The following is a 16,049-nucleotide window of genomic DNA, read 5'->3' as shown; positions in this document are numbered from 1 at the left end:
GGTTACTGTAGTTGGAACCTCTCATAATATATAAGAACATTTTTTTTTACAGAAAAAAATATGAACAGGTAAAAAATAATAATTAGTTACAATGATAAAAAAAAGATTATTGATGTTTCGTGTCACTACTTCCGTAATTAGATTTTAATATTCTAGTTAATAGTAACAGACGACGGTATCGTTGGGGTCGTGGGTGGGTGTTGTGGATGTGGAGAATGATGACGAGAGGTGAAAATCACTTTACATCTACGTCGATACCAACACAGATAGAGTATATTAATGATTCAATAACTATATTAGTTGTCTCTTTGGATAACGCTAGTCCTACTATCCAAAATCTTGTACAACTTAAATGTCTGAAATATTGGGTAAAAGCTAAATGTGATTGGATTAATGAGGTTAATGCTTTCATAATTTAAAAGCTTATAAAATAAGATGAAATTTCATTAGAGGCATCACTACCCGATCGCCATGCATACCAAAGATATTCTATTAACCCTTAATAATTACTAGATAATCTCTGGAGCTATCATTCTCCATATAGCAATACAACTTTTCTTGGCCTTCTTTTAATTATCTAGATTCAAGTATGCATTCTAGCCTGATTCCACCTTGTTTTAGTTATGTCTACGGGGTTGGGTAAGAGTCCATGAAGTTATGGATTTACTAAGGAGTTTTATAGACATTATTGAGATGTCAATCAATTCCATTTTGAATATTTATCCCTAACATTTATCAATAAATTCCATCCTATTATGTTATCAATAAATTCCATCCTATTCTTACAAATCAACTTAAACTATTCCTTAACCACCCTATTAGTGGTTATCAATCGATTTTTATTTTACGATAATATTTCATTTTATGTGTCTTAGAAAGATAAGAATGAATCCCTTGGTTATTATTAAAATTGATTTTAAAAAAAAAACTTTTGATGGACTTTCTTAAGCTACCATGTCATTAGTAAAGTGCTTCCTCTAATGAATTTCCCATCCCAATTTATAGAATGGATTTTTGCTTACATATACTTTTCAATGCCTTATAAATGGTATCTTTCTTCACATTTCAAAAGCTAATGCAATTATTATCTCCTTATCTATTTATATCCTAGTAGCTCAAACATCAACCCACCTTCTCAATAAAGCCACATCTCAATGGAAATTAACACCTTTTGCTTTGATCCTAATTGCCACCTTAGGAGTTGATATTTTAATTTACTTTTATGTAAATAAAATGTCTTGCCAAATTATCAATTACATCTTTTTCATTCATGAGATTTCATCCAAATAAAAAAAATATTTTCCTGAGTCAACTCCTAGGCATATCAATCTCTTCTAAACTTCAAGTTTCTCTTTAAATTTTATTGCTTCTTTAGATACTAATCATTTAGATTGTAATGATATATGGTGTAATATTTCAATTAGTTTCATGTCGAATAAGATTAAAATTAATTTATGAGAATCTACTTAATGTATTATTATTAATCTCAACTTAATTATTTTGATCAGTGATTTTAATTAAACAAAGTTAATAGGTCAACTAACCTATTAGATCTATATTTGATATCAAAGCCAATATTTAAGCATGACAAGAATGCTCGAGTAAGAAAAAACTGTGTATAGATGGAGTGAGGACTCATCACCACTGGCCTATGCCTTGGGTTAAATATCCCGATTGAAACTAATGCTTCCACTCTGACATCTTCACCGAGAAAGCCGACCCACAATGGAGATTGTCCAACAAATCAAAACGATCCTCCGCAGACTTACATTATTCACTTTCCGTATAGAGAATGTAATCAGATATTTGGGAGGGTAATTATCCTCCTGACTTTGTTTTTGTACCTATCAAATAATCAGATTAGTTATAAATTATTCTATGTAGTTAGTTATTTTTAGTATCCGGTCCTACACTTTTAAGAAATTATATTGATATTTCTATAATCATAAAAGTAAAATATTTATGTTTATTTATCCTAACGTCGTCAATTTTATCAGTCGAAACACAAAAACAAAAGGTAAATTATATTGACATCCATATAGTCATAAAAGAAAAATATCTATATCAATTTTATTAACAGAAACACGAAAATAAAGGATAAAAAAATAATTTTTACGTTTCAGTGGGTGATGACAAATAACGTTGGTGGTGACGAATGACAACACCGTTTGAGGCTACGAGTGACTGTTGTTCATAAAAAGAACGACGACGAGGGGTGATGATTGCTCTGCATATGCGTTGGCGTCGATGCAGGAACGACCATTACCTTTCATCATCACTCTTCTTATCCACAATAGTTACCCACGATCTTTAGTGGCACTATCGTCCGTCACCATTAATATCGTCTATCACCACTAATGAAATATTAAAAATTATTTTTTTTTTATTTTATATTTTTATTGATAAAATCGACGACGTTAAGATAAATAACTACATGGATATTAGTATAACTTTTAAAATATAAAGCCCGAACGTTATTTAAGTTCCTTTTTTTTGAAAAGAAAAAATAAAACCCTGACGTAACTTAGAATAGTATCTAATAGGTGGGAGACACACATCAACTCGGATTACAAACATGTTGGGAATTGTTCTGGCATCCCGGCAAAACCGGACCATACCAGTCCAACCACTTCTGTGGTTTAGCTAACCCATTACGAATTATGCCACCCTGGTCAATGGTACCAAAAAGAGGCTCACCTCCATCTACGGAATCACTCTCACACCACACCACCATCAAATCAAATTAACATAATTTGTATCAAAACAAAAGAATAATCTCTACAACCGTTTGGATCTTTAGATATTTTCTCTGAAGACACACCGTTCTCTCTTGCCATTACAAGGAATTATTCTCCGGACAGGAGTAGAAACAAATTCTTCGTAACTCCATCTAAGGCTTATTCTCACACACTCACTCACTCGGATCACGAAACTCTTTCCATAAAAGGGCACATCTTGACCTCTAATGTTCATTCCCAAAGTCTGCAAAGATGACCTTCAAAAAAAGAACTACGCTCCATTGCCCCATTCATCTAGTAGAAAAAGGAAGTCAAACGCAAGCCAAATATGGAAAATTTTATGAAATCTAGTGGTCTGTACACCTGGAAGATATGTACAGCGGCCACTATTTTCATTCATCCGACCAATTATACCAAATAATAAAAAGAAAGGAAATAGAAAAGGCCTAAGCAAAGATATAGTTATAGCGACAAGCACAATATGGAGGCTCCCTTCATCCACAGCAAAAACCTTGGGCATTAGCAGCATCGTGAAGCAATCCATGCTTTCAGCCTAGTTAGGTCCAATACAACTTTCTTTGTTCACTGGTATTCTTATCATGTCGGAACCCATGCTACCTGCCGCATTGAATATTATCAAAATTAATCTTATATCTCACTTCACAAACTCATAAAAGAACAACTTACTTTCTCGAGCTTGCTGTGAAATATTATGGCCACTTCTCTTCGAAGGTTTTCAATCTCATTAACAAAATCTCTGAGATCCTCTTCCAGCATCAATTTTTCAAGATCTTTCCTCGTGCTTTCTAGTATCCGGTCCAAGCTGCAGAAATCTCTGAGATCTGAAGCATCCGTGGAGGTAAGTTGAAGCAAACTTCTGACAGCCAACAAAGCCTACATAAAACACATCATATACAAGACGGAAAAACAAGTCAGACAAATAAATTGCAGGCAAAATTAGTAATCCAGTCAGATAAAACAACAATGCCAAATTGGTCCCCCTGCTTTCTTATGGCTAATGCAATCCAACATACTTGAACTTAAAATGAGAAGCATTTATCATGGTGCAACCTCGGAAACATTTACTTTAATCAAACCTTATAAAAGATATAAATGAGAGATTCAGATTTCTCTAGGTATGTCAAGTTGATGCTGCCCAACATGGGAGGAATATTCACCAATCAACAGCTATCCAGATCAAACTTCCAACAATAGGTTTTAAAGTTTAAACCAAATGGATAAATATTTTGAACAACGGTACCGGTACCTGTACTGGAATCTTATTAGACCAGTACAAACTAACGGGTCCATTACAATATACCTCTGTACGCCAAAAACAAACATACTAAAGTTTAGCTGGTAATGTGGATATTTATAAACAGTAGTAACAAAAAAATGTTAGGTGTATTAGACCATTATAGTTTATTCAGTATATCCACTATCTAGAACCATGGTCTCGAATCTGGATATCTTTAAGCGGTTAAAATATCAGGGATTAATTATAAGAAAAGATACAAAACATTTAACACATCAACTGCATTTAGACATCTGGCTGTTTCTTCCAAACAAAGAAGCAGTACACCATGACGAGAGTAAATTTAACTATATATTAATTTATTTTACTATTACCATATAGAATATTTCTTCTGATAAAACATTAACTATGAACATTATAGGAACATTTTCTAATCCTAGAAAGGGAAATTCAAAAAAATTTAAGGTGGTCATAAGTATACCTTCTCCTGTAGATCAAGGTCTGGGGTTAATATTAAATCCACCACAGCCTTCAAAAAGAAGCGATCACCTAAGAAATGGAGTTCTGAATTATCTGCATATTGCAATTGATAATCGGCTAAATCTGCTACCAGAAAAGCAGCTTTTTTGCGAAGTCGGATGTCAATACTAGAGTTGCCCATTATGTCCTGAAGAAATGGCATCTCATTAGTCTGACTAGAGGAGGATTGTATATCTTACACATTCGATTACCTACCTGAAGCATTATATATCCTTCCTCTGAATAGAACAACCTCTGACCAATTTCATTGTTACGGATCAAAGCTGAAATTGCATATAATGCCTTTACTGCTTCTTCAGTGAAGCTGGAGTTGACCATCTTCATTAATTTTGTTAGTGCTCCATGAGTAAGGATCTGATACAAAGTTCATAACATAAGAGGATTGCTCATAAGAACTGATAACAAGACAAATGTTTTAAGTTTAGACCTCTAGATCTCATCAGAGAAAAGATAACTCTATGATTTTGTTAACATTTGTTTTGATGATAGTAGCCACCTGCTAAGGTATTGCTTATATAGTGATTAAAAGTCACATATTTACAAGAATTTACTTGTATGTTTGTTATGTATAGATAATATATACATATATATCATGTGCTAACTTCATGTATTTTTATGTGTTTTTGTGTGTTTATGATATATGATTTATAATGTCTTTAAAACATAATATGGTTTATTGTTAAGAGAAAAAAAACAAAAATATGGTTTAATATGCATTTAATGGAATTGGTATCAACCAGTCTGTCCAATATTAGCTAATACAGATTAATACCTAATTGTACCAATGTACAGTAAGGTATTGGAAATGACTGATACCAGGCCATATAGGCACAAAATGTGTGATAGTGGTATCATATACCAGACCAAGATTTTAAACCTTCCAATGAAAATATTTCTTTTTTTGGGGCAAGAAACATCAGAAAAATGTCTAGTTTCTTAACTTAATAGTCTACTAGTGTCATATCCTCTTTATTGACTTATTTTCATTCTTTAATTGTTTTAAGTCATGATGAAGCAGAAACTTTAGACTCTTGCCCCCTCTCAAGTTAAAATACAAAATTTAAGGGCTTTTCCAAATGATGTCATGAGGATGCATGCAACCCAAATCAGACTGTAAATTTGTGCCAGTTCTCATGTGCAGTAATCCTCTGAGGACTTTTTCTAAACCCTTGGAAAGAGAGAAATTACCTGATTCTGAACAAGTGCATTGTTTTGACTGGCTTTCCCCAGAATCCATGCAGAGGTTGTTCGAATGTCTGTCTCAGTGTTATCAAGTTCTCTTATCACCACGACAAGCCCACCAAGTTTGTCAAGATCTAACAAAATATAAAGTTAGCTACCTACAAATTCATATTGAAAAGTACATTTTGCAAAAAGTGGATACACTATATGCTACAGAAATGCACATCAATACTTTTCAACCAAATTAAAGGACACTAAAAAGATAATCTTGTAGATAAATCAGTGCAAAACTTCATATTGCAAAATATTAGGTATTCATATACAAAAATAACACATGTATATAATTTGCAAGGTTTTTACACATAAGTCCCTCAAAAGTGAACATGTTCAAAACTTGTTATTTTGATTAATGTTACGAGGACACAAAAACATAACTTGGAAGTGGTATATACAATAAAAGAAGTGGAAAATTTTGTTTGCTTTCATATTTTCTTGAACCTTATATAATACAGATGAGTCCATTGTCAATATAGTCCATAAGCACATGGATATATCTCCTGGGCATGTATCTAAACTATTATTGTATCAATGAAGCTTTTCTTTCCCACTAATCCCTCTCCCTAATGTCTCGCTTATCTTTAATATTATACTGGGAGCTACTTTCCTCGAAGTAACCAAAATTGATTGGTATCAGAGTCTAGGTAGAATATAATGTTGGACCACCTAATATGAATCTGAATAATTTCTTTCTTTCCTTTATGATAAGATTAAGGACTCGTTGATTGATATTGCGGAGTTCGAAGCTGAAAAGCTTGTTGAATGGACACAGTGGTTTTGTAATCTTGCAGGTAGATTTCTAAGGAAACCACCTTCTTTGGATGTGACGAGATCTTCAGTTTATAAACTTTGGTCTCTTTCCTAGAGTCCTTTGGTTCTCGATATGGCAAGATAATGTCTCATTTTAGTTCAAAGGTGGATGCTATCCAAGTGCTCACTGAAGAACCGTGGATGATCAGAGAGCTCCAATTGATCCCATGACACCTAAATTTCCAGCTATTGTTGGAACACATCCAAACTTCTCCAGCTTGGATTCAAATGCCTGGGTGATCCTTTTGAATACGAACAAATAGATCTTTTAGGATCATGTAGTTGATCGGAAGACCCTTATGTATGGGCAATCGTTCCCTATCCTTTAGTGGGCAGATTCATTTAGTTGTGTGAAAATCAATTTGGATAAAACCCAAAAACATGGATTTGAATTGGTGGTCCTCACATGGGGATTTTCTTCTAGATTATTTCTTACAAGAATCTCCCATCTGTGTGCTTCAAATGGGGCTATTGTAATACTTAGCCTACCACGTGAGCTGATTAAAAACCTTGATGACTTGATGTCACTTGTCAACTGCTACAACTGGGGAATAAAGTGTGATTGAGATGGAGAATTCTTATGATGCAATTATTCTCAAAATCTGGATCATTTTCTTGATGTAATTATTCTCAAACCCTGGGTCATTTACATCAGCACATGGAAGGCCTAGATCAGCCTTGATGGGACTGGTCAAGGGAAGGGCTTGGACAGCGACACCAAAGATCCAAGTGAACCTGCTTCATAGGTTGAGTGAACCTTTGTGATTCAACGGGGTTTGGGGACTTTGGGCAACTAGGAGAAAGTTCGGCTTGCCGTATCATCATCCAAGAATGACTTGGATGCCTCTATGAATACCTACTACAGCTTATACAGGATTTTGAAAAAGTTAACTCAAGATCAACCAACCAATTGAACTGTTTCCAACTTCCATTGGATTTGGAGCTAGTTAGTTGGTCAACAAGCAGTATGAATTTCCCGTTTTGGATCAACAAGAATTCAAATCAAAGACAGCTAAGGAGACCCATTATCATAACATAGAAAATATATATAGAGAGAGATAACATGTGGTTTTGAAACTTCTTTGGTGGAAACTAGGGGTCATCCATCCTTAGTTGAAGTCCGCTAAAGGGATGACCAGCCCTCATTGGGGGCCCAGAGGTAGTCAGTAGCTTAGTCAACACATTGAGAGGTCATCATATTTCCTTGACTCCTAATAATGTTAACAAGTTTAGAGTCAATATAATCCATAAGCACATCGGTGTAGCCCCTTAGGAATGTATATATGTTATTATAACATAAAATTCTTTTGTCTCTAATCCCCCTCACTAATCTCACTTTCTCACCACTAATATTTTCTTAGAGGTTAATTCTTTCTTTTCTAGTAATAAAGTGATGAATCAGTGGCAATCACCCTATCAACAGAGTCGAATTCAACGAAGAACCTTGCACGTTAAAATGCAAACATAAATCTGTAAAAAAGAAAACCAGTTAAAACGAGCATGCTCAATCTATAATTTCTTGGTGAAATATCAGAGGTTTGAGGCAAGAGAAAATATCAGGGAATAATCCATTCAATCTTAGAGATCATATTAGAAATATTACTTAATTCAGAACAACAAAAGCAATGCTATTTTCCTGGTCTAAAGCAAATAGCTTGAGAAGGAAGGATGGCTTGGCTTAGTTGCAATTATGTCAGCTTTAATCTTCTTCGGACATGAATATAGTATCGATTCAAATGTGTTGAAAATTTGTGCAAGTCGAATAATAAGTTTAATAACATCACCTTAAAGACCAAACATAGCTTAGTAGGGCATGTTACAGTGTTTCAATGTAGTATCAGAATATCAGTTTAGTTAGGGATACCATTTGCATCATCAATTGGCTCAACAAGAAACAGGAGGTCATTCAAGGCATGTGACATGAATATAATATCTAGTCATAATTGTCGAAAAATTGTGCAAGTAGAATAATATCGCCACCTAAATAGAGGAAATAGAAGACCAAACATAGCTTATTAAGGCACATTGTTCAGCCTTCAATGTAGTATCAATTAACTAAAATTAGAGTTACCATTTGCATTATCAATTGGCTCAACGAGAAACAGGAGCTCATTCAATGCACGTTGTCGATCTTCCAATGTAATAGAAGAATTGTTCAAGTCAGCAATCGCTATTTTCATCAACTCTGCATCAGATGGCGTTTTAAGTTTCTCCATCAACTCCTATATCATGATAGAACAATCAGGAAGAATGTTAAGTATTAATTACTTTGCTCAAACCAAATATAGGCACGCAACATTCTGGCATTCTGCAATATTTGAGATAAGAAAGGATAATATGCAAAATATAACAATTATGTAAACTAACTGCTACAGCTGATGGGAAAATGCCCTTATTATCCATAAAATGTGACAAGGCACCAAGCAAGGTTCAAACACCGGTCAGATTGATAATGCACTGACCGGTATTTATCAATCCATCCAAGGACCAACAACATATTATACAGATCAATACCAGCTGCTATTTATTTGTTTATTACTTTTTCATTAACAATGGATGGTACAGGTCGGTGTCCTGCCCAATCTATTGCTACCATACTGATTTGACAAGGTATCAATAGGACCAAATTCTAAACCTTGGAACGAATTAAAACTTCAATATTTAAAGCCTTAGACAGTAATAGTCTATGAATACACAACAACAACAAAGCCATAAATCCAGACTATTTGGGGTCAACTACATTGATTTTTTTCGGAAATTGAGATTAATAAGTTAAGATCCAAGTTCATGAGATTTAACGTAGTTTTACACTAATTATCAGTGACCTAACGCAACTCTCTACCGTTTTCATCTGGTCTTGGGACCAACATCGGCGGTGTTAGTAATAGTCTATGAATGTTTACTAAAAAAAGATTCAATCGCTTTAATCTTTTCCACCAAGCAAAGCGATATTAGACTTGATTATGTTATCTATAATAATCTGAATATGCAGCATCTAAAAATTTGGAGTATAGTCTCAAAATTCGATCCTTCTAGAAAAACTAAGTTATTAATAGATTTTAATACCAAGTCAACATTATGATAAGATTTAATCCAATTTTTACATAAGAATTTCTTTTAATTTGTTTCACATTGCACTGCATAATTTTTTTCTAATTTTGGTCAATATGATTATTTGTTATGGAATCTATTTCCAATTTCCACTTTGAATAGTGTTATATTTTTATAATTTCCCATATATATATATATATATATATATATATATATATATATATGTATGTATGTATGTATGTATGTATGTATATATCATTTGAACTAGTTTCCTGTCTTGGCAATTATAGTTCAACTCCCCTCCCTCATCTGCTGACCAATGACCTAAGTCATCGACAAACAATGATTAATTGTAACTTATAGTAAAGCCTACAAGCTCTTCCTACAAGAAACCTTCACCTAAAAATTGAATTTTATGAGTGTTGAACATTTATAAATTTTAAATTGTAATGCATAGATAAAACAATATATAATATTTTAAATTTATAAGTTTCATACGAAAAGGTTGAACATTTATCTATAGTTTAAAATAGATAAATACATATCATGATTTATGATTTAAGTAACATTTAGCACCAGTAACTTATTCCTCATGGGAAATCATATCTGTTGTGACATAGGAGAATGTAGAGAGTCAAACAAGAACCTCTGATAAATGAAAATTAATCTATTGTTTTCAATATTCTTTGATATGCTTTTTGATTTCTTTAAAGCATAGCAGCATTTTATGAAGTTCACACTTGTGCAAAGTTCCAAGTCCTAAAGCAAATATTTGATCCTTAGACAATGCAAACATCAAGAAAAATCAGGATTTAACAAACATTATCCAACAGGAAATGTCGTCCACAATGTTAACAGATCTTTTAAATGAGTCTACAAAGTAGCATCATTGGTGATGGGTTGAAACTCCCCAATAAGATCCGGCAGAGAGATCTAAATAATAGAAACTAATTATGAAAGCAAAAAACATAAAAAAAGGAAAATACTAATAGAAAATTAGAATAGACACTTCCTCAGTTCATTTTCAGAAAATTTATGAAAATAATACATATCAGGATATTCTGACCTTTATTTCTAACCGCCTCCTTTTCAGTTCATCTTCAGATAATCTTTGAACATCCATAGCTTTTTCCTTCAATTTTTCTGGATCAGAATGGCCTGCTTTGTTGATGAATTAGATAAGGATGTAAAGGCCAAACTTTAATCAACCATACTAAAAAAATAATAGATAGTGTAAAATAAGCATATGCATGAGTGTAATAGCCAGAGAAAATGTTCATGCTCTATAACAATCATAAATTCCAGAAAAGGGATTTCTAATTTCTATCACTTTGTTCAATCCGTGTCTTATAGAGAGCTTTGCTTGCAAAGTTTCATTATATGTTAGAATAGTCGAGATACAAGGCACATAATAGCAGAGACCCTCTATAAGCACCATAACAGAGAATTAAACTGGGGCACAATAACTTTGCAGTGTTAACACCAATTTGAACTAGTCACCAAAGAAATAATTGCAAAACAAATGGTAGCATATGCATAAAGCATATTTATCTTGATGCCAACAAAAATTCATGGCTGAAAGTGGAAAAGAAAATAATGTACAAGTTTCCATCTACAGCTCCATTTTACTCTTCTAGGAGCAAAAAGATCATCTTGTTGACAGCAACAGATCCTGTGACCAAGATATCATCATAGTAAACGGATGAACAAACAATGGATTATATAAAAATGTTCAGCCTTTCCATTAAATAATTTTATTAACAAAAAGAAACCAGCACATAAATTAAAAGTTAATATGTCAAACTTTGAAAGACAAGAGTTCATCAATACAACAACAAGCAAATCTGTCCTAACATCATAACAAAATTCAGAGTCCATAACTCCATATCGTTAGAAATTTAGTAATATATTAAAATTAACTTGAGGCTGTGTTACCTCAAGCATTATATATGTATGTGTGTGTGTGTGTTAAAGATATATGACCAGGAAAAATTTTAGACATTTCTTATGCGTAAGCAACAAAAAGTTGATTGCATGCTAAGAACAAGAGCATCTAAATTTGTACAATCATTAGGATGTTTGTGAGTGATGCACCTTTGCAGAAAATGTTGAAGATTTCTCACGTGTGCCTGATATTTAAGTAAGGTGCCTGATGCATAAGATCTTAGTCATGGAACATTAAGGTTTATTATTTGGCAAATCACTCCATAAACAACAAGAAGAGAATGACGTGTATAATTGCAGAAATGAAAACCTTATTGTGTGGAGGTCCTTGATCATCAAATGCCAAATTGACGTTAGTAGTAAATGATGATTAGGTTTCCATGAATACAGTTTCACCAATTCATCTTATAAACAAATTGTGATAAAATTTATGGATACATGGTAAAACAATTGGTCTGGAAAAATTTTTGAAGTATATGTTACAGTCTTCTATTTGAATATTCATACATGTACATATTTTACATATATATTCAAAATTTATGTAGGCAAATTAAAGATTAACATAAGACAATTTTATTATATTATAGTGGTTATCAATGTATATCCTCCATCAAAAGTTCTTAATTAAGTTGAAGATCTTGGTTTTGTGATGCATAGGAGTGGCAAAGCAGATGATGTAACTGCCATAATTACATAATTGATTCTTGCTTACTCAAGTATTAATGTCGAGTTTATGATTTCTTCCGAATTAAGTTGATTAACAAATACTCCAGAGATTTTTAAAAATTCAACTACTCTTAGATTGTAATAATCTATATATAAGGATTTACAAGGCCTTGGACTTCTACCCCAATCAGCTTGCTAAATTGTGTTTGTAAGATGACTGCTAAGGTCTTTGCTTATAGACTCAGCACTTCTTCCTTGAGATAATACTAATCAGCTTTTCTCATTTGTATATTACAATATTGAGTATACTAAAGAAATCATTCACCACAATGAAGAACATCATGAGGATGGACCACTATGAAGAATATCATGAGAGTGGTTTTTTATCAGCTGAATTTCAACTTTGAGATTACAAAGGCTTTTAGAACCACGGTTCGTCGTACCGCGGTATACTGCCTGGTGGTACATACCAATCTATCAATATGTCCAACCGTATCATGTGTCGGTAGATTGGTACAATTTGGTACATACCATACCGACAGTCAATCGGTATACCGATACAGACAGGGAAGGTGAACCATGTTCAGAACAACTACATCTTTATATGAAGGCTTAAATTTTTTCCTCTAAACTTGTGTCCTGCTAAGGTCTAGGAATTGGCATAAACCAAGCGGGGACTTAAGAAAGCTACTTGTCATTTCAGCCTTCTTTTTGTGTTGGCTATAGAGATGTTCTCTTATATGTCTTCATAACCAAAGCCTCTAATCTCATTCTGAGCATTGGACCAGTGAAGTCTCATGCAATCCCCAATCTAAATCCCATCATCTAAAGTTATATCCAACATCTAAACAAATCTTCACTAGAGTATACAATCTTCCTGTCTAAGTACGGACACCGAACACAAACACCACACATACATAGACATGGCAACACATCGTTGTTTTTTTTAAAGGACATGGATACAACGAGGGCACATGCATTTTTTTAATATATATAATATTCAATTAACATAAGTTTTATAGTATTTATACTTAAATTTTATAAACTCAGCAATGTGAACAAATGAATATCATCATATAGGATGAAAAAAATTAAAATCATTAAATAATATTTAACAATCTCCAAATATAGTTGATATATGTTTCCTTGCGACGATCTCTATATTTCTTTTCTTGCGTAGCATATGGCCCTCACGTGAGGACCATATGAGCGCAGCACTGCATGCGAGTGTCCAACACATGTCGGACACAGACACATCCATGAGAAGCACGTGTCCGTGCTTCTTAGCTTCCTATAGATGATGATGACATGTGGTGCACTTAATTCAATTTTACTGTACTAGAAAAGTGATAGTGGAGATTGTTTGATGACATTAGGCTGAAGGATATTTTGTGGAATAGGCAACTAGTGTTCTCATACAGTTCCAACTCTGCAGGGAAACTCCTACTAAAAGAGTCACTCTTGGCATTTCAAAGTGGAAGGATTTCATTCGATTCTGGGTGCATTAGGCCCAACTAATGGACTAGCTTCCTAGACTCCACAACTTCACATCAAAACATAAGACCACAACCACCAAGTTCTAGAATGTGTGTCAGTAACACCAAAGGCTCCTAACAAAGAGATGGTATTAGTAGAATCCTTGGTCATAAATTATATCATGCAAACTTAACAACTGCTTCACCCCAATACTTCCCCAGTGACAAAAAATGTTAAGCATGCAGCCCAATAGGATCTTAGCATTACTTCCTACAATTTTTGGAACATTGTACGTTCCAATATCCTTCCACTCCCACCATACGGAAATTCCCTGCCTAATGAAAATTAAGATATTTATGTCTTCAAACCTAAATTACATTTCATAAAGAAGATTCTTATTGACAAGAGTAGCCAAAAACACCAACTGTATTTATACTCTAACATGTAGATCTTGACCATCTGCTTCTTTCCTGCTCCCTTATCCCCCCATTTGTGAGTTTTCACTTCAAAGTTACAATCAACAAAAAGAGGCCCGAACAACTTATGAACCATAGAACAAAGAAGAGGCTAAAATCTGGTGCTGTTATCATCTCCTTGTGTGTTTGGAAAAAGAAAAATATTAAAATCTTCCAATCTGTGACCCTATGAGTGCTCTCAAACCTTTTATTACTATGAAATCATAGGTCTCCTTATAGGCGTATATAAAACAAAGTTGTCTATTGTTCACATAGGATTAGCCTAGCCTTGTCTTACCTTCTTGTACTTGTCTCCTAATTTCTATTTATTACTTTCAACATTCCATGTTGAAATTTTTATTTCACTTTACAATTAACTCAAAGATGAATGACTTTTTCTCGTTTCTATTCTGAAATAGATAAAAGAAGGCTTGAAAGCTTAAAAAGACCTAATCGTGTGTTTTTCCAAGTGAGGGCTCAAAAAATAAGAACTATGTCAAGGAGAGTAAATCATCAAGCATCACGGGCTCGTAATCTGAACAAACAAGAACGAACGAACCTAACCAGATTCAAATTTAAATAATAATAATAAAGATGGAAGTGGCAGCTTTACCGATGGCCCACTGCAACATGCCGTCCAAGGAGGAGAAGCCTCCGGCGAACCCATCGATCTCGTCCTCCCGCGCAGATGGTTCCTCCTTGGACTCCACCATAGCCAGAAGTTCGCTCTCGTCCTTGCCGGTAGCCCAGAAGAGGCCTTCGAGGGACGACGACTTATTCGCCCTAGCCTCCGCAGCAGCAGCAGCCGCCGCTGCCAGCAGCGAGAAGAGGAAGGGGAGCAGCAGCAGGCCCTTGCCCATCACGGGAATCACGACAAGGAACGAGGGAAGAACGGAATCGGGATCGGGATGGTCGCGCAGTCGAGAGAACTCGAACGCAAAAAGAGAAGAAGAAACGGGTTCGGAGGCGTCTTCCGGAAAAGTCGGTTCACGCCGTGCGAAGCTCCGACCCGCTTGGTTTATACTGCCGTCGCCGTTCCTCTTATATAAATGCCAGTTGTGATTTGCTGTTTCGCCGATTTCTATTGGTCGCGACGCGGGATTCAACGTCAGTAAGCTACCGCCGCCTCAGGGGCATGTGGCATTCCCAAGTACACAGTGTGGTTTTTGCCGATCGTGACCGTCCAACGCTTATATCACAACCGTCCAGTTCTAAAGCGGTGAACGTGTCAATTATGCTCAGCATCGTAAGGATCCGTCTCTAATTGGGTGGAACACGTCATCTTGTCGCCGTGTTTTCGTTCTTTTATATTATTATTATTTTTATATATAATATATATTTATAATAATAATAATATAAATAAAAATATACATAATTTCAACATTCTAATATTAATCACTAAATCAATCTTTATTTATTTTTTAATCTATTTCGAAAATAAATTGAATATTTCATCAAAATTTTAAGATTGGTTATAGGATGAAATACACGGTATGAACTTTAATTTGAGTTCTATTTTTTATTTATTTCGTATTAAATTTTAATTATTCTCGTGTATTTAATAATAAATTTAAAACATTACTTCAAAGGATAAATATGATTATGAGGTAATTAATATATATATTAGTTTTAATAATATCATTTATTTTTAAGGTTATGTTACTTGACACTTTATGTAATATGATTATAAGGTTATTTTAGTTTTAATTTTATTTATGTAAGGTCCACTTTGCATGCATATGTGAGCATAAAAACTAGAAAAATAAAACTAATGAAGAATCCCTCTCACCACTTGAGGTAGGTCCTCTTTTGACCGCTGCTCTTCCTCGTTTTATGATTAATTCTTCTCTTTTATTGTTCCAATCTCATAAAGGT

General features: G+C 34.1%; 1 protein-coding gene across 1 annotated transcript; it reads right to left on the bottom strand.

Moving 5' to 3' along the window:
* Window positions 1-3,049: 3,049 nt before the first annotated feature.
* On the bottom strand, window positions 3,050-15,181 carry LOC103971921 (hsp70 nucleotide exchange factor FES1). The gene is made up of 8 exons (XM_009386080.3): window positions 14,788-15,181; window positions 10,700-10,791; window positions 8,654-8,804; window positions 5,722-5,849; window positions 4,729-4,887; window positions 4,475-4,660; window positions 3,426-3,632; window positions 3,050-3,356 (listed from the first exon to the last, which is right to left on the bottom strand). Exons 1-8 carry the CDS (start codon window positions 15,032-15,034, stop codon window positions 3,336-3,338), a joined length of 1,191 nt encoding a protein of 396 aa, XP_009384355.1. The 5' UTR covers window positions 15,035-15,181; the 3' UTR covers window positions 3,050-3,335.
* Between the last annotated feature and the right edge of the window lie 868 nt (window positions 15,182-16,049).

Source organism: Musa acuminata, chromosome BXJ1-11, assembly GCF_036884655.1.
Source record: "Musa acuminata AAA Group cultivar baxijiao chromosome BXJ1-11, Cavendish_Baxijiao_AAA, whole genome shotgun sequence".
Taxonomy (NCBI): Eukaryota; Viridiplantae; Streptophyta; class Magnoliopsida; order Zingiberales; family Musaceae; genus Musa; species Musa acuminata.
Note: the sequence above shows the minus strand (reverse complement) of the source record. Positions and strands in the feature narration are given on the sequence as shown.